Below are 19628 nucleotides of genomic sequence, written 5' to 3'. Positions count from 1 at the left end.
TCAAGTTAAAGATGCTTAAAACTAGATTATTTGTCTTTAAACTTCATCCTACTAACATATTTAACATACAAGTACAACAGACTGAGGTCCTCAAGAATAATAAACTACTGTAAGAAACAACCATCATAGCAAAATGTTAACGTAGTTATGTAATTAATGTCATCTGAAAAAATTTATAGGGAATTTACAGTTAATTTGCAGATTGTGTAAAATATAAATTTCTCTTTAATACAAATTGCAGCTTTTATCCAATCAAAATGATTGACAGAGTGCTCCTCCGACCCCTCCAGTCACATTTCACTGTATTTGTCCAGATTATTGACACTTCAGGTGTTTTGTGTGATGACTACGATGAAAGTATGTCTCTTTTTTTTTTCAAACTGTCATTGTTGGAAACATATATGTGTCTTTGTGACAAACTTCAATAAAATACATGTATTTTCCTGTTCTGGCAACTGAAACATAGAATCACAGGACTGTTATTGGTCACAGAACAAACAGAAACGTGTCTGTTTGTCCTTTTAGTGGTTTGTTGTCGTTAATATTTCACCGTCTCATTGTTTTCTTGTTTAAATCCAATCTGTGAGCTTTATGCTTTATGTCGTGTAAATAAATTTGATGTGAAATAAAATTTTAAAAAACTATTCTCGTTTTGTGCTACTTGATACTTCTTCACTTCATTTTGGAGACAAATTTTGTGTTTTTTACTCCTCAACATTTATCTGCCAGCTGTAGTTACTCTGTAGATTAAATGAATGATTATTGAACATGTTATATGACCATCTCTCTCTTGTTTCCTGTCTGCCTCTTCATGATCCCCAAAAAACCTTCTAAAAACATTATGAAAACAACGTATAAACCAGTAAATGATGCTGCATTAATCTACCAGCAGTATATAAAATACAATTACCCACCTTTAGCAGCTGCATATTAAAGTAATACTACTTTAATACTAGAGTGTAAAATAATATAAAACTTATACTTTTAATCCATTAACATAATATATGTTTCTGAAATAGTACTTTTACTTTTGATACTTTAGGGACATTTTGCAACAAACATTTCTGTACTTTTCCTCGAAGTTCCTCCACTCAGAAACATGTTATTGTTCTTCTTCTTCCTTCAGCTGAATGTTGTTGTTGTTCTTCTTCTTCTGTTTGTTTTCACATTCATCAAAGCGGAAAGTTTCTCTGAGCTCATTGAAAATCTGACTTTTTAGGGGGCGGGGTCTACCAGCAGGATTTGTGACGTCACAACTAGTTTGGAGCCAATCGTGTTCCAGTATTCAACTTTCACAAGTGTGATGTGGGAAGTTGAAGCTTCCAGAGCAAAAACACTGAGACTTTACAGTGAAGGAGGAAACATCTGGTGTTCAGCAGGAGAACTTTTCAAATGAAATATATTTACATATTCATGGATTCTGGATTTTTAATGAGGGAGAAGGAGCAGATGCCTGGATAATTATACTTGTTTTATGGAAAATATGTCTTAATACATGTCTAGAGGGGATCTTTAATATCTGTGTATTTCTGCACTGTGGTAATGATCTGACACATCAAAGAGAGAAAAATAAAAAGATTAAGACAAAAGGACAAAATGTGTAAAAGTGACCAAAAGAGTTTTATTCAAACGTTGGATCTGTGGTCTTTGATCCGTAGATTCTTATTTAATGTAAATAAACAGAAACAAGTGACCAACGAGCCACTTTGACCATAAAAACCATTGAACAAATACACAAGTATTTACAGTGACGTCACATCCGAACATCAACAGCAGATCGAATTCTGACACGCTGACGCCAAACAGCAACCTGACAAAAAAGATTCTGACGTTAACAAACGAACGAACTTTGACCTCAGAGCTGAAAAACTGAACTGAGATCCTGAAGGTCACATCTGTCCCGCTTCCATTGGACGGTTAGACTTCATCTCACAGGTTCCTTCAACTTCCTGACGAACAGCTGGAGCACAGCTGGTGTAGAAACGCTTCAATTATTTACAGTTAGATGGAGAATCGAAGGGCAAATGTTGTTTAGTTTATGTTTGATAAATGATAAGAGAAAGTAGAAAAAGCCTGAATGCAGAATATTGCAGGTAGGGCTGCAACTATTGATTATCTTCTCAATTAAACTGCTTTAGAGCTGCAACAATAACCAATAATCTTTTCCGTTCTTTTTAAGTAATAATGGCAAATGTGATGATGTAACACTTTTTTTTTTTTACATTTTTGCTTTAAAAAAATGACTAAAACAATTAATCGGTTATCAAAATAGTTGCTGATTAATTTTCTGTTGATCAATTATTTGTTAATCTGACTGTAAGCTTCCTAAAAATGTAATAAAGCAAAGTTTCATCCTACAAGAAGCAGGCTGGATGTTCTGTTCAGTCTGGAACAGTTTGTCTGGTTTTTTAGATAAACAATAAATAATCTTTGGACAGCTGCTGTTATTTTGTATCTTGTCATCATCTAATTATCTTTTTTTTGTCCTCATGTTGTTTGATAAAGACTTTGAAACTTTGCATCGTTACATTTTTGGGAGTTTTCAGTCTGAACGCAGCAGAGTTTGATGTTCATGTTGTTCCTGCTTTGCTTTAAAAAGAGTCAGAATGTGATTAAATATTCATCACTGAACCCAAATAAAATATATGAACAGATGAATAGATACCAGCTACTTTCTGGGGAAAGTTCCAGGAAGGTCAAAGGTCAGTGAAGGACTCGTAACATAAAGCGTAACAGCAGAGAAGCAGAACCAATGAAAAGAAGGAAAAAAAAGAACAAAAACCTGCCGTATACAATCTGCATCTTCAAAAACCAAATAAATACTCGACTTAATAAATAACCAAACAGGAAGCCCATCTGCCCAAATCAAACATGGCTTCCAAACCCTTCGCTTTCATCACAACGGATAAATAAAAACAGCAGAACAGCTGACTGCAGCGTGACAAGAAAGAAAACAAACAAACAAACAAACAAAAAAGAATAAATATTTTTGGTTAGAAGATCGTATCGCTGCAACGTTAAATTATTTTCTTTTCCTTCAAATCAGATTTTTCTTTCAGTAAATGAAACTGAGTCACAATCATATTTATCACCACGCGCTGATGCAGCTGATGGTGCGTTTAAGGACGCTCCGAGATTTAAGAGTCAGCCGCTCAACAAAAACAGATTAATGCAGGAAATCCAGCTTCAGATGTTTTATCTGCTGGAGACAATTTTTCTGTTTCTGTTCAGCGACTGACCTCGAAAACAAAAATGTAAAAAAAAAAAAAATTAATAAGTTAAATGTTCACTGTGATGTGTTTTCTGTCTGCGAGAAGTTTAAAGTCTCTTCAGTGGAGCTGGTTTGTAGTTAATGAGCTAAAACGTGACAAAACACCACTGACTGCTACTTTAACATCCAGTGTAAGTCAACAAAACGACAACATCCATCCGCATGTGTCCTCAAAGATCCTCCACAGTTCTGTCTCAATGACGGTCCAGAGCCCTGCGTACGGAGGGTTGTGTTTATTAGGAAGGTCTGTCCAGAGCCCTGCGTACGGAGGGTTGTGTTTATTAGGAAGGTCTGTCCAGAGCCCTGCGTACGGAGGGTTGTGTTGGCTAGAGGGACTGGCTGGGCAGAGAGCTGTGGTCCTCCTGCAGGTCTCCTCCCTCCTCCTCCACCTCCCCTCTCTCCATCCAGGGGTGAGACAGGATCTCCTCCAGAGTCGGACGCTCCTCAGGACGGTAAGACAGACACCAGCGAATCAGAGACTGGCATTCTGGAGGGAAAACAGAGGGAGCGGAGACGTCAGGTTGTGGTTCAGGTTTTTTTTAAGTTACTTAAATTGATGTTTGGAAATATAAATTGAAGCTATGTGACGTTAAAAAACGGTGTTCACCTTTAGAGACTCGTCTGGTGAAAATGGGCGTGGCCCCGATGATTTCCTGGTCGCGCTCGAATGGGATGTCGCCGCACACCATGTCAAAGAGCAAGACGCCCAGAGACCAGACGGTGAGAGAGACGGCCTTATACGACTGAGACTGGATCCACTCCGGAGGACTGTAGACCCGAGTACCTGAGGACAGAAGAGACAGAGAGTCAGCAGTCTGTCAGAACATACAACACACGTGTACTATATGTAATACTTAAAAATGTGATGTAACTTCTCTCTCTGTACCTTCGAACTCGCTGTACGGCGACTCTTTGAGAGGAGCTCCCGATCCGAAGTCGATGATCTTGACCTCGAGCGTCCTTGTGTCGACCACGATGTTCTCGTCTTTGATGTCTCTGTGCACGACACCGTGAGCGTGCACGAACAGCAGCGCCTCCACAATCTGACGGAAAAACCTGCAGAGGCAGAACAGACGCAGAGACGTCAAACTCCACAGAACGGAAGAGAGAACAAAGCTCGGAGCGAACGCAGCAGCAGGAACGGAGTCCAACCTGAGCGCGAGCTGTTCGGGAAGCGCTCCTCTCTCGGTGATGAAGTCGAACAGATCCTGGCACTGTGGCGGGCGCTCCAGCACCAGCAGGAAGCCCCGCCCCTCCACCTCGAACCAGTCCAGCATGCGGACGACCCCGCTGTGACTCCCGACCTCAGACAGCCGCTGCAGCAGGGCGATCTCCATGGGAACGGGACTGACCTCGCCGGGCTGAGGAGGGAATCAGAGAAGAAGAATGAACACCATCGTCCAACCATCAATCATTTGCTATTAACTGATTAATCAATTACTCTATAAAATAGAAGAATTATTATTGACACCTTCAAATGTCTTGTTTCATCTGACCAACAATCCAAAAAACAAAGACTGAATGTTTGTCATTTCTGCTTGAAAAAAGACTGAAGTGATGATTTATTAATGAAGGTTAATTTTCTGTCCATTGACTAATTGCTTCAGCTCATATTAAGATTCATTTCTGATGTCTAAAAAACTAAAAAGTACACGAACTGACTGTAAATAATAAAGTTAAGTTCACTGTGACGTCTGGTGTTTACAGGTAAGAAGAAATTGTGGTTATGAGTCATGTTGGTATTTTTTGTTTTGGAAGAATCTCCAGATTTACATGTTGTGTTTTTTTTTAAAACTCAAACAGAAACTCCACTGTGGTTCCTGTTGGGAGTTTTTGGTCCCTGAATCATCGTCTGCAGGTGAGTTCAGGTGTTTCTGTGGTGGTCGGGGGGGATCCCAGTTTTACCACAGTGATGAATAAGAGATCATTTTTGCCACTGAGGGGGGAAATCCTGACAAGCATCATTTACTGAGCCGTGACATCACAGGTTTCTGTGGGAACCGGAGGGCAGTCCCCGCCCACAGCTGTAGTCCACCTGTCAGTCCAGCAGAGGGCGGCGCTCAACCCACACACCAGTCACAGGAAGACAAACATCAACTTGGACTGAATTTTTGTAATGAGTTCATCATTTTTTAGTCATATTTTAAGATAAAACTCCAAATATTGTCAGTGTCAGCTTCTCCTGTGACTCAGAGTTTCTATTTTTTTCCTGTTTTATATCATAATAAACTAAATATCTTTGAGTTTTAGACTGTTTTAGACAAAACAAAACATTTGAAGATGTCACTTGGGACTCTGGGAACACGTGAAGGAAATTCCCCACATTTGTCTGACATTTTATAGACTGAGGTGATTAATAAATAATGAAAATAATTGTTCTGTCACTCACCAGTCTGGCCCACTGCTGGACTCTGTCACTGGAAATCTGCTTAATGGCAACCTGGATGGACAAAAAAAAGGGTGAATTTGCTGTCACAGTATATGTGTCAGTCAAAGCAGAACTAAGGGTGAGAATAAAGCTGAAACTTGTGTGTTTGCGGTCTGACCTGCAGTCCATCAGAGAGCCGCTGGCCTGAAAACACTGAGCCGAAGCCGCCGCTGCCGAGCAGAGAACCACAGTGATACTGACTGCAGAACGGTTCCTTCACTGAAAGAGACAACACACAATAAATCAATTTGTGACATTTAACTGTAGAAACCAACAGATCTCGCTGCCCTCAAACACACCATGATGATGTCCTAACCTCTGTTTGACTTTATTCCCTTTTCTGCTGTTAATCTATTGTCTCATGTCCTCTATCTGTGCTTCTGTGCTTAAAAATAAAAAAGCTATGACATCTGCAGCCATCTCTAAGACCATGAAATGGTGTTAAAAGCACTGTAAAAAGCTAGTAAGTGGATCTTGAGTTAAGAATATAATCCACCGCTCAACTTGCAGGGTGAGGCAGGAGAAACAGAAGACTGAAAAGGAGAAGGAAACGTTGAAGAAAGAAAAGTGTTGTATAATAATTGTTGAGCAACTTTCATATTTCATGTCACATTTCCACAGGTCACTGGGTTGGGTTTAAAACTAAGCAGAGTCCTCAATAAGAAATTTAAATTAATTGTTAACAATTTTAATTATCGATTAATCGTCTAAATTCCAGTGTCAAGCAAACATTCCCCAAATTCCCTGCTTCTGCTGTCCAGTGTATTTTCTGCTTTTCACTGTTTTCTATCACTATATAAACTTTTTAATGCACAAATTGAAGGAACTGATTACATTTGTTGTGATCGTACCTTATGATTACATGCGACAATTAAACCTGATTGATCGATTGATAAAGAAACTTGTATCTGCTCGGTCTGTTTGTTTTTGTTGTGGTCAGTTAGCAAACAGCTAAGCTAACGTTAACCGTTGCCGTCTTATCAAACTAACGACATTAGATATAAAACGGAGGTCAAACTACCATAAAAAACGCTTCAGCTAAAAAAGGCAACATTGACCTAAATTGAAGGCTTTAATTTGCAACAAAAAACCTTTTTTATTAGGTTGACAACGATAATTTAAGTTTACATCGTGGTTAGTATCGGCTTAAAGTGTTTGAAAAGTCTCCTTTAAAAAAGGACGTTAACCGTCGTTAAAACTAAATTCCAGTAACCATAGAAACGGTTCTTTAGTATAAAGCTGCCGAACAAAGACGTTTTTTTTATTTATTCAGTGTAGTCTGGTTGTAGTCGAGCTAAAAGACGGTTTGCAAAACAAAAACATCCGCGGAGTTTCACTGAGAAACAGTTAATGGACCTTTTCATCAGCCTGGAGGGTGAAACTGAGACTTAACATGAAAACACAACAGTTATTCATGAGCTCTTCTGTTGTTCTTACCGTTTTTTCCTCTGACTTCCTCCTCCAGATGAAACTCCACAGTCCTCTTGTCCAACATGTTTTTCTTGAAGCGGTCAGTTTAGTTGCAGCTGATAAAATCCATCCTGTTTGGTTAAGAATTCCTCTGTGTCGGTTTTAAACTTTTTTTCTCCGTCTTAAACCGACTGATGACGCCTTCTTTTTCCCGGATTACACTTTATAAATCCAATTTCAACAAAGGAAAATTACTTTAAAAGTTACTTTCTGTGTTTAAAACGGCTCAAAAAGTTGTAAATAGTAACTGACGTCGACTGGTAAGATCCCTATAGCTCCCGCTGACCGCCTTCTGTCCTACGTTACTGTTTTGGTCTCGTATTTATTATCCTCGTCTCTGGTCACGCCCATCTTATCTCACTGTCCAATCAGCGCCGAGACGTGTGCGCAATGTTTTGAACCGTCCGGCCAATCAGATTAAAGCTTTTGTAATGAATATTCATATCCCGCGAAAGGAATTCAGAACACACAGCGCGCGCTACGCTGATGACGGGAAAGAGGAAGACGATTTCCCCCCAACACACACACACACACACACACACACACACACACACACACACACACACATATATATATATATATAGAGGTTGAACAGAGCGACCAACGGTTCCTCTACATACCGCGCGCGTTTTCTCACCCACGCGCACGCGCACTGGCTTCTTTCAGTATGACTAAACTTGTTCTACTTATTCAAGTTTACCGGTAAGGATGTAAAACTAGAAAGCCACAGCCTGCAGTTCACATCAGCTCTCTAATAAATGAAGGTCAGTTTCCTCTTACTGGAAACTTCCTCATATATATTTTTAATTTTTTCTGTTCTTTTTTTATTTCATGCAAAACTTCAAGTATGTGTCTTAGTCCAAATTAACTGAGTAAGGCTGCCAGATACTGAGAAAAAAACTCATATATATGATAAATAAAATATAGTAAAATCTATAAAACTAATAGAAATGTAATAGAAAAACAAAAGTAAATGAGTACAAAATAAAATAGTGTCTCAGAAAATGTAATTACTTAAAAAATAAATTAAGGAATGAAGTAGTCTTGATGATTTTTTTTTCAAAACTACAAAGTAGCAAATACATATTTAAATGCTTTGGATAGAGAGAGGGGATTTATAAAATCTACACACCAAAAATCAGCAGTTTGTGTCAATATTAACTTTACCCAGCAACAGAAATCTGTTTACACACAACAAACTTTACCTAAAAACTGTAACAAATGTTTTGTTTCTTGCACAAAACAATGTGCATATGACATTTAAAAGATACACAAGTTATTAACAATCAATAACGAATCGTGACGTGTAAATTTAAAAAAAGAGTAGATTATAGCAAGCTTTAGTCTGGGTAAAATAATCCAACAGTAAAATAAAAAATAACACTAAAACTGGATAAAAACAACATTAACCCAGTATTGTGTTGGTGCTATATTGACCCAAACTGGTTTAAATTATAACACAGTGATTTTTAGTGTACATTTGTGTAGCCGGTGTAATGTTTAGCTTGTAAAATCATATTTTTTATAAGATATTTGACCCCTTTGCTCTGCACAAACACTCCGAAAGCGATGTCTCTTTATAGGAAAGCTGAAATTTTTGTTTTTCAAGCGCAGCGACGAGTGCAAATTGTTCCATAAAGCTATAAAAAAAAAGTGTTCTAATGATTCAATGACAGCTTTACAGAATGTGCAAATATTATATTCAATGTTCTGGTGAATGAATTCATTACATGTGTGAATCTTTCTGTCAAAGTGAGACAGGAAGACTCCAGATACCTCAGCATTCCTACAAATGAAGGAAGTTCATTTTGTGCTTGCGTTTAGTTCTTGAGAATTCGTAGTGATGAATATGCATTTTGTCATAATAGTGAAACTGAAAACTCCCCTCTTTACATTTGTTGTGACATCAAAGCCTTCTTTGATAAAGAAAAAAGAAAACAAAACACTCACCTAAGCTGTAATCTCTAACTATCAGTGGGGAGAGGACGACGCATTCAAATCTTTATTTTCATTGTCGACTAATCTGCTGGTTATTTTCTCTATGAATCAATCAATGAGTCAATAAAATGCCAGAAGACTGTGATAAAAAGTCCATTAGAGTATTTCAGAGAACAACATGACATCATCAAGTTTCTTGTTTATAAGAGGTATCATCAACAACATGTACTTTAAACAGGAAAAGTACAATTAGTCATAAATCTTTAGTAATTACGTTTGTTTATGTTTTGTATGTACAATAATCATCTAGTCATCTAAAATATTCATCTGTAAAGTAACTCCAGCTGCCAAGTAAGTGTAACGGAATAAAAGTGCGATATTTCTTTCTGGAAATACTCAAGTAAAGTATAAATACCTCAAAATTGTAGTTAAGTACAGTGTAATTAAAGTACATTTTGTAATAATATCACTGAAACCTTTTTGTACACCTGTGATGTCATCAAAGCACATCTCGGACACATCACAACATCAGCTGTTGCTTTGACTGTAATTCCTCCGTCACAAAAAGATATGACTTATTTGATTATATTGTATAAATTTCACATACATACATCAAAATATTCCAAATCTACCCCAAATATTTGTTAGTATGAATAATCTCATGGATACTTTGAAGCCAATTACCAGAAAAAAGTCTGTATGTTTGGAGCACATTACGTCTCTGTAGGAGCATCTTATTTATTAATTATTATAAATTATTATTTGATCTATCTTTTTTGTTTTTTAAAAAAACCCATATACATCATATTTTAAAGGTATAATTTTCAATTGTAGTTTGTTAATAAAGTTAAAAAAACAAAAATTCCAGATTTTCTATCTTGTTTAATGCTTTTCTTTCTCATCCAAAAACAAACAATTGGAGGTAATTTACACTGTATAAACATAAAGATGCTTTTTTGCAATGGTAACCCCTTTTTTCATTTTGAAAATATAAAAAAAATCTTACTATATACTGTATATTAAATATTAGGAACAATGAAGCCCCTCTAGATAGATCGATGGGATGAAGGGTAAAAGCCTTGTTGTTAAAAACACATTTTAAATACATTTGTGACCCTTTTTAACAGTCTACATCCTCATGTCTCTAAACAGTTTTCAAATAAAACCACCTTTACAACAATTAAAACAGAAAAAATCTCTTTTTTTGGTTAAATTAGCCGACACCCGGTGATGTGTGCAACTTGTACTGAAGGGCTGGAAATTAATATCTGTATATTGTATCTTCATTTTAAGGAGTAAATGGGAATCAGTGCTTCATACTTTCTAGTTCTTCTATATTAAAACGTTTGTCGTTTAGAGAGGGAAAAGAGAAAGAAGAAGAGAGGATATAGGGGCGAAGAGGAAGGATAAGGGAGATGAAAAGCAAAGAACACAGTTTAGTGAATGAAGAAGTAAAAACAAAATAAGGATGTAGATGAAAGGAAGTGAGAAGAGGAAGACGGGAAAGAGAAGGGGAAGGATTCAGGCATTAGAGGACATGTTTGCAATTTTTTTAAGTGTCTTAACACAAGTCAGGAGGCCAAATGAACACTGAAACATGTTTTTCTTGCTGTAATCATCCCTCTTGGTCATACTGACCATTAGAAGATCCCTTCATAATGCACTTATCATTGAAAGCACATTTGAAAGGGGTCTTTTAACAGCCAGTATGAACAGGAGGAATGATTGCAGCGAGGAAAACCTCTTTCACTGCTCATATGGACACCTGACTGCTGGTTTTAAGACACATTTGAACAATTATAAACCCGTCCTTTTAGAGAGGATAGAGGATGAAGAGTGAAGAGGGAAATCAGGACAGAAAAGAAGTTCCGTATGTTTGTGTGCATAAAAGTAAAAAAAAAAAAAAATCTCCCAAACGTTTTTTTCAGAAACATTTTCCTCTTTTTATTCCAAGAAAAAAAGGTATTTTCATCCCAAACAAGAAAATAAAATAAAACAAACTTATATTATTAATAATAACAACAATAATCAATCATTAAGAGGATAAGTATGACAATTCTCTATTTTTTTTCTCTCCTTTTTTTTATTTGTCGCTTTTTCTCTATGATATTGGTCGTGGTCAATTAAACATGCAGCTAAATAAGTCCGATGATGATGTCGATGATGGAGGTGACGGTGGGGAGGAAGAGGAAGAAGAGGAGCAGAAAAAGGAGGAGAAAGATGGAGGCGGTGTTACAGACGGTGAAGTCACTGCTGGATATTGAAGAGGCGTTTTATTTCCCAGCTAATGATGGAAAGTAAAAGTATGTCCGTAGACACAAAATGGCTGCCAGTGGGAGCTGGGAAGATGATGGAGGGAAAAGATGTTGCTATCAGCAGCTAAGCTAACTGTAATGGAGCTTGTTAGCGGTGTTAGAAACCTGGAAACCACAGGAACTAGCTTTAAAAAAAATAATAAGACTTCAGGTGATAGCTTGCTCGCTAAAGAGCATGCTAACGTAGCCTACAGGACACTGATACAGATGGGTCGTCTTTTTCATTTCTGATTAGCGTTCCTCACACATAATGGCTGCCGGTGGGAGCTACAAGATGAGTAAGAATTAGGGGTGATTTGCAGCTAAGCTAACGGAAATGTGGCTTGTTAGCAAGTAATGTTAACAGGAACTAGCTTTGAACTTCAGGTGATAGCTTACTCTCTAAAAAGAACGCTAACGTAGCCTACAGGATGCTGATTTAGACTGCATTCCTCATACAAAGTGGCTGCCAATGAGTAGAGGGGGGAAACATTTTTGCTAACGGCAATCCAGCTTGTTAGCCCGTTAGCTAACTAGCTTTAAAACATAGTAAGACTTCGGGTGATAGCTTGCTAACTTGGCTTTCTCCAACCTGTCTTTCTGGGTCCGATTAGCATTCCTCATTGAAAACAATGGCCCTAATAGCCACTGTGCTAGCCTGCCAAATGTTTAAAACCAAATAAGACTTCAGGTGATGGCAGTGATCAGAGCGAGCTAATGCTATCTCAGGCTATGTGATAATAAATAAACAACGTTTAGGCTGATGGTCACTCCAATTTTGGTTCCTCATCAAAAGAAATTGTTCTGATAGCCACAGAGCTAACGAAAGAAATGTCTAAATCTAGTCACTCTCAAGTTAAATAAGTGATTTTCATAACAGTATGTTGTCTTATATATATTCAACTTATGCTTTATTCCCTCATGAATTCCAAGTAAATGTCATTTATTGGAATGCTAATTTTTGTTAGCTTAAAAAGCAAAACGAATTGTTACTTGAAGTCCACGGTTAAATATTTCAAACGTGTTGAGGTTGAAGCCTTGAAAACGTACGCTCTGACCTGCTGTTACTGTTTTAAGTTCCCTTTGTTTTCTTATTTTAACACTTGTCATCACTAGTGTGAGCTAGCCAAAGTAAGTCACTGATAGTAGATTAGCAGCTAGTTAGCAAATATTGTTCCTAACTATTAATTAAAGCATTGACTTTATGTTTGTTTTGTTACCTAGCTAGGCTGTTTGTCTACCACAGTGGTTGAAGAGTTTGGTTTAAAAGTGACTCTGACCTTTAACTGTTTACAATTGTTTTTGTTGTGTTTGCTAGCTAGCTAACGAGTTAAGGAAAGCCTGTTTTTGGTAGGTAAGAAGCAATATTTCATAACTTCAGACTTCACTAGAATTGTGTGCTGCACCTAACAACTAACACAGTTGTAGTAGTGTGTAGTAGTTTTAATTCAACCCTGTTTAATAAGTTTCTGCCAGCAAGCTAACTGGGTAATGCTAAGTGTTTCTTGGTAGTGGTTATCTCGTCCCAACTGCTGTCCCCTACCAACTCAAGACCTTCTGTCACACTTAACAATAAGGCGTGGTTTTTACTGCACATGTGCAAATCCACAATGAAGCACAAAATTATAGAAAACTAACTCATGCTGAAGAAGCTAACTAGTAAGCTTAGCTTGCTATTGTACAAATCATATTTTTCTGAAAGTGCTGAAAAGAAAACACAAACCCATCCAAAGGTAAGCTATCATGTTAACAACTTTTTAGATGTTAAAAAAAAAACAAAACAAGAATTCAGTCTCCAATTTAAGTCATGACAAACCATTTAAAATCAAAGACGGTGCGGGATTTCTTCGTCGCTCACCGACTAGCGTGCTGCTCAGTGCTGCCACTGGTGGCCAGAAGCTTCATTACAGCAGCACTACTGAATAAAATGGCAGTTTCCTTTATATATCTTGTGGCGTTTACTTCTACAGCACCGTCTTTGATGGTTTGTCTTGAGCTTGTTTGGTCAGTTTTTTTTTTTTTACTTTACACGTACCTGAGGCCATTTTTACACCTTAAAAGTTGTTAAGAAGATTTCCTCCCATTCTGCAAATTTGTATTTTCCACATTCTTCTCTAACGAGCTCAGTGACAGAAATGTTCAGGTTTTTGGAGATGGCAGGACTGTATTATGTAGGTTTCAGGTCTTGGATTGTTGTCAAGATAAAGCACTGAGGTTATGTTGGTTAATAACTGTTAACTAAGGCTCAAATTATAGTATACAGGTCTACAGAGCTGCGAGCGTCCATATGACAGACTATAGCAACAATTTTGATAACTGATTAATCATTTAAATAATATTTTAAGTAAAAAAGTGTGCATGTCTACATCCGGCCCTGAACTCCTCACGTAAACTTGTTTGTCCCACCAGAAAACAATTTGCATATCACAACAATAGTTTTCCACAGTTTTCTATTTCTCCATGTGTTCATCACTTCCTGTCAGCACATAGGTATTGTTGTTTTGCACACGTGCAGCAGATGTCCTGTGTCATTAACTGTGACTTGAGGTCTCAGTCGTCTCAGTGTTGCGTGGTGAAAGCTGCCAAATATGATGTTTAAATGTATCACAACTGATCCCAAATCAGCATTAAGACCGAGCTCCATCTGAGTGGTAACCAGGAAATGAAAAAAGGTATTGGTGGTGGTGGGAGGGGAGGGGGGGTTCCTGATAATGCTGGATCACTGTTGGCTGGAGGGGGGGGGGGGTGTTATGGGTAGAAAGAGGAAATGAGAAGTGAGGAAAGAAGGGAAGGAAGAGGAGACGACAGAATGGAGAGACGGATGAGTGGTTGAGTTGAAACGTGACGGTCTGGAGAAAAGAAACAAGTGTGCATCTCTTTGTTTTGTGTTTATTTTTTTCCCTGGTCGATCTCCTTCTGCAGGTCAGAGGTGAGGGGGGGGGGGTTCAAGAGGGGCGGAGGGAGGGGGGTAGAGGTGGGAAGAAGGGGGGAGGAGGGGGGGTCAAAGGTCATCGTTGTGCGTGTGTATGTGTGTGTGTGTGTGTGTGTTTGTGAGTGTCGGCCGGCTATCAGCTGCTGTCAGGTGACGGCTCCCGCTCTCGATGCATGGCGGTGCTCTGGTGTTTCATGCTGTCCAGGTACTCCTGCTGAGAGACGGCCAGTACCGACGCCAAAATCTCATCGTCCTCCCAGTCTGTCAGACCTGACACACACAGATTTATGGAGGTTTATTTGATATGTTATTATAGGGAAGTGTAGGTCATACTGAAACTAAAACTGCGTATCATACATGTGTGTCATGGGTGTGTTCAGATTTAACTGAGTCATAAATCACCACTCAAACCTTTGACACACTTTCTAATTGAAGTGAATGGGAAGGTGTCCAAACTTCTGACTGGAACTGTATGACTCAAAGGAGTCTGAGTTTTGACACAAATTCTTTGAAACTTCTTCTTCTACTCGGGTTTTTTATGTGCAAATTGAAAAAACAGATGGCTGTAAACACACTTAATTGGGGAACGCTTCATAAAGACGTCAGCTACACATCAACACACACACAACTATTGATCCTATATGGAGTGAAAAAAATAAGAAATGTTACTGAAAACATTTTAGGTTTCAAAAGAGGGATTTTTGCAAACCCCGCCCTGCAGCTGCAAAGATCAGCATCTGTAGGTGTATTATGAAGGGAAAGTCTAACGGTCGGAATGATTACAGTGAGAAAAAACAGGTTTCAATGTTCTTTTTGGACTCCTGACTGTTGTTTTAAAGACACACTTGAAACGTTGTGAACCCGTCCTTTAATAAGTGCAGGCGGAGGTTGAAGCATCTCGCCATGTTTTCAGTGGACTTCAACTCGCTGCCTCACATTTCTCCAAAGTCCTGCGAACTTCACACACAGCTTCTCAGCGCAGTTTGTTAACTGGACTCGTATGACTTGTGTGATTTTCTAGCAAACCAAACCAAAAAGCCCATTTTGTATTAGTTTGTTTTGAGATTTAAGGACTATTTAAGAAGTTAATAATAAATATGGATTTTTATTTTATTTTAAAGACATAAATGAGGATTTTTTTTCATTAATTTTCCTGCATTTACTGTTTAGTTTGCAGCTGCAGCACCAAAACACATGTTCTGTCCTACTGGTCGTCACCTTGTCGTCATTTCAACATAAAAATGAACTTTTAATAGATATAGATATAGATAAATAAAAAAATAATCAGCTTAATTTAGCTGTAACCCCTCTTACAGTTTTGATTTGGACATTTTTGTAGGACTCTGGGTGTTAATTAAGGGTTCAGCTGCATTTAATTAGTAGAATTTTTTACTTTTTAGTTCAATCATTTCAAATTAAAAGTTTATACCTCAAAAATTTACCAAAAAAACCCCCAAAAAACATATAAAGAAGCAGCTAAAGATATTATTCTTTAAGACATGCCTGCAAAAATCAATACATAAAATAGTTGATATTATTCATTTATTTATTTTTTTGCAATTTGCATGTTTAGATGAACTGACTTTCTTATTGTTGTTTTATTTTGAAATTGTTCGATTGAGTTATTTTCTTGTTATGTAATTTTATTGTTGGATGTAATGATAATGTAACTATATTGTTATGTATTCTACCAACTAATGAGGATCCACATAAACAATCAAGCAGGAAAAACCCTGCAGGAGCGATGAGGAGAAATCGTGTTCAGCGATGAAGGAGTTCTGGGTAACAACTCACGACTGTGTCCCAAGAAAACACAACAGTAGAATGACTAACAAGCAGAAACATCTTGGTTAGAGTTCAAAAGCGTCCTGTCCTTTGATAAAATTACTAATTGTTAACAGTTGTGCTGTAAACATCTGATAAAGGTCTCAGTTGTTAGATAGAGACAACAATGAAACTGTTTTCACAGAGTGACACTGGCCTGTGCTTCACCTCGGATAACCCACAAACACACACACACACACACGCAGACACACAATCACACACAAACACACACACACACACACACACACACGCCCTACTCCGCTGCTTCCTGTTGACTCAGGCTGAGTTTTGACAGTAAACAACAGAGACTGACTGACAGCAACACAACTGACTGCTGCAGGGAGAGTACATTAAGATGAGTTACTCTTGTTACTGGTAGCATGTACTCAGTTACTGCTGAGTCATATCAGAGAAAATGAATATCATGATTGATTGTTATATTTAACTCAGTAACGATTAATCTACTGGTATCTTATTAAACACATCTGTGCACAAGATTCTGTCTTTAAGGTGGAGCTCTTATTAGTTATTTGTGCTGAAAAATAAACAGAAAATCATGGATTATAGATTATTTATTTACCATATTCCCTATTTTAGGTATTTGTTTGCTAAAACAGGAACTTCAAAGTAAAATATGGCTATGTTTAACATCTCCTGTGACTATCAAAATAAGTTATATTATATATATAAATAACTTCTATTCTGTGTAGAGTTACGTTATTTTGAAGGGGACATATTCAGCTTTTAGTGATTTTCTATCATTTCTGTCCTGTTCTGATGTCGGATGTTAAACATGGTCAAAGTTTTAAATCTTCAGGTGAACGTATGTAAAAATACTGCCTGTAAGACGAAGCCCAGGGCTCAGCAGCCCTGATGCTTCATTCGCGTTTTACTGACATCATTATTGACGTCATCTCGTCACGCTTTCATTAACGCACATCCGCTTTGTTGCTGCGATGGTTGCTGCGGTGGTTGCTAAGGTGGTTGCTGCGGTGGTTGCTAAGGCTATTGCTGCGCTGATTGCTGCGGTGGTTGCTAAGGCTGTTGCTAAGATGTTTCTTTGTTGTCATGCCAAGGAGATGTGTAGAATATGTCCTCTTTAAAGTACCAAAAGCACTCATTATGCAAAATGTCCCTTCTCAAAATAATGATCATTATTTTATTAGATTATTATTGGATTTTTGGATAATTATTGAAATAAGACTTGATTGATCTCCGGGGGAAATTCACAAACTACCCAGCAGTATATAAACCCAGAGAAGTGCATCAGAATTATTTGTTGATCATATCGTATTAAGTAATCAAATACATTTAGTGTAGTAAATTGTACGATATTTCCCTCTGAAATGTAGTAGAGTAGAAGTACACAGTAGCATAACATGGAAATAAATGTACTTAGTTACTTTCCACTACTGACAGTAGCCGTGATGGCGTTAGTAACCGTGGTAGCACAAACAGCAGTGGCTAGCCATGGCTAGCCAAAATTGAGCATTAGTAACAGTACTAGTGAGCAGTAGTAAGAGTAGTATTGAGCAGTAGTGAGCAGTAGTAACAGTAGTATTGAGTGGTAGTAAGAGCAGTAGTGAGCGGTAGTGAGCAGTAGTAACAGCAGTGGTGAGTGGTAGTAAGAGTAGTAGTGAGCAGTATTAGGAGTAGTAGTGAGCAGTAGTAACAGCAGTAGTGAGCATTAGAAACAGTAATAGTGAGCATTAGAAACAGTAGCAGTGAGCAGTAATAGTGAGTATTAGAAACAGTAGCAGTGAGCAGTAATAGTGAGTAGTAGTAACAGTAGTAGTGAGCAGTAGTAACAGTAGTAGTGAGCCGTAGAAACCGTAATAGTGAGCAGTAATAGTGAGTAGTAGTAACAGTAGTAGTGAGCAGTAGTAACAGTAGCAGTGAGCAGTAGAAACAGTAGTATTGTAATAGTGAGCAGTAACAGTGAGCAGTAGAAACAGTAGCATTGAGCAGTAGCAGTGAGCAGTAGAAACAGTAGTAGTGAGCAGTGGGAACAGTAGTAGTGAGCATTGGAAACAGTAGTAGTGAGCAGTGGAAACAGTAAAAGTGAGCAGTAGAAACAGTAGTATTGAGCAGTAGCAGTGAGCAGTAGAAACAGTAGTAGTGAGCAGTGGGAACAGTAGTAGTGAGCAGTGGAAACAGTAGCATTGAGCAGTAGCAGTGAGAACTAATGGTGAGCAGTAGAAACAGTAGCATTGAGCAGTAGCAGTGAGAACTAATGGTGAGCAGTAGAAACAGTAGCATTGAGCAGTAGCAGTGAGAACTAATGGTGAGCAGTAGAAACAGTAGCATTGAGCAGTAGCAGTGAGCAGTAGAAACAGTAGCATTGAGCAGTAGCAGTGAGCAGTAGAAACAGTAGTAGTGAGCAGTGGGAACAGTAGTAGTGAGCATTGGAAACAGTAGTAGTGAGCAGTGGAAACAGTAATAGTGAGCAGTAGAGACATTAGTACTGAACAGCAGAAACATTAAAAGGTGCTTTCAGACAGCGAGCGGTTGCTGTCTCTGTTGTTTCCGATGTAGACACGACGGCTACAGGAGTGAAGGCAGAGTCGCCCTGACTGCCGCTCTTGTGAACGTGCACAATTCATCATCTGAGGTGATGATGGTTCTACTTTTCTCACGTGCTGTTGTAGCTTTTCATTTCACCACGACAAACACAGAAACCACAGCTTGTCATCAGAGGAGAACAAATAAATAAGTTCAACAAGTTCAACAAGTTCAGCTTCACAGTTCAGGGACAAAAAACTCCAAAACATTTAGGATGATTGTTGATATATTAATCATGTCATATCGATAACCATTCCTCTGTTTTAATCCAATCAAATTACAGAAATACAAAGATGTTGCCGGCCAGAAGACACAGTCGCTGTAAACACTCGCTGTCTGAAAACACCTGACCTGCAGAGGCTACAGTAACAGTCAACTGTGTGTGTGTTTGACTTACCAAACGCTGTAGGCGACATCTCCTGCATGATGGCTCTGTACTCCAAATGATGACGACTCTGATTACTGGGACCTACACACACACACACACACACACACACACACACACACACACACACACAGATATCAGACAGGTAAGCTTTGTGTCACCTGTACACACCAGTGTGACAGGATGGTTCCAATACAGACGACCTCCATCCATCACAGCTCATACTGTCTTCTCACTGATAATATAAAACTATATTCATTAAATTTGAGTTCAGTTACCTTGAACAACGGACTTTGTGTTTGTTTATTTTGTATGTTGTATGATATGATTTATTTATAGATTACAGACACAAAAACAAAATCCAAGCTACAGTGAAAACACTTATTTCCAAGATGTTAAAAGACAAAGAAACATAAGGAAGCACAAGAATATTCAACATAAAACTAAACAGTAAAACCTTGTAATCTAAAAACACATCACCGCAATTTAAATAAAAATGATAACGCCCACAAGGTTTTCAGCTT

General features: G+C 38.1%; 2 protein-coding genes and 1 long non-coding RNA gene across 4 annotated transcripts in view; 1 reads left to right on the top strand and 2 right to left on the bottom strand.

Annotated features, from left to right (window-relative positions):
• Nucleotides 1-1601: 1601 nt before the first annotated feature.
• pim2 (Pim-2 proto-oncogene, serine/threonine kinase) lies at nucleotides 1602-7551 on the bottom strand. The gene is made up of 7 exons (XM_067593449.1): nucleotides 7137-7551; nucleotides 5818-5918; nucleotides 5661-5711; nucleotides 4424-4632; nucleotides 4158-4327; nucleotides 3879-4055; nucleotides 1602-3758 (listed from the first exon to the last, which is right to left on the bottom strand). Exons 1-7 carry the CDS (start codon nucleotides 7192-7194, stop codon nucleotides 3598-3600), a joined length of 927 nt encoding a protein of 308 aa, XP_067449550.1. The 5' UTR covers nucleotides 7195-7551; the 3' UTR covers nucleotides 1602-3597.
• On the top strand, nucleotides 4639-4899 carry LOC137185154 (uncharacterized). The gene is made up of 2 exons (XR_010928772.1): nucleotides 4639-4794; nucleotides 4827-4899. It is a non-coding gene; the product is annotated as an uncharacterized lncRNA (long non-coding RNA).
• A 3716-nt stretch (nucleotides 7552-11267) lies between the features above and the next one.
• otud5a (OTU deubiquitinase 5a) overlaps nucleotides 11268-19628 on the bottom strand; it is a 37163-nt gene continuing 28802 nt past the window's right edge. For both annotated transcript variants that reach the window (XM_067593447.1, XM_067593448.1), the window contains exons 8-9: nucleotides 19117-19188; nucleotides 11268-14603 (exon numbers count right to left, since the gene is read on the bottom strand). In XM_067593447.1, coding sequence (XP_067449548.1) covers nucleotides 14470-14603; nucleotides 19117-19188 — 206 coding nt within the window. In that variant the 3' untranslated portion in view covers nucleotides 11268-14469. The remainder of the gene's footprint in view (nucleotides 14604-19116; nucleotides 19189-19628) is intronic.

This window comes from Thunnus thynnus, chromosome 6 (assembly GCF_963924715.1).
Source record: "Thunnus thynnus chromosome 6, fThuThy2.1, whole genome shotgun sequence".
Taxonomy (NCBI): domain Eukaryota; kingdom Metazoa; phylum Chordata; class Actinopteri; order Scombriformes; family Scombridae; genus Thunnus; species Thunnus thynnus.
The sequence above is the reverse complement of the archived record's forward strand: the minus strand, read 5'-3'. Positions and strand labels throughout refer to the sequence as shown.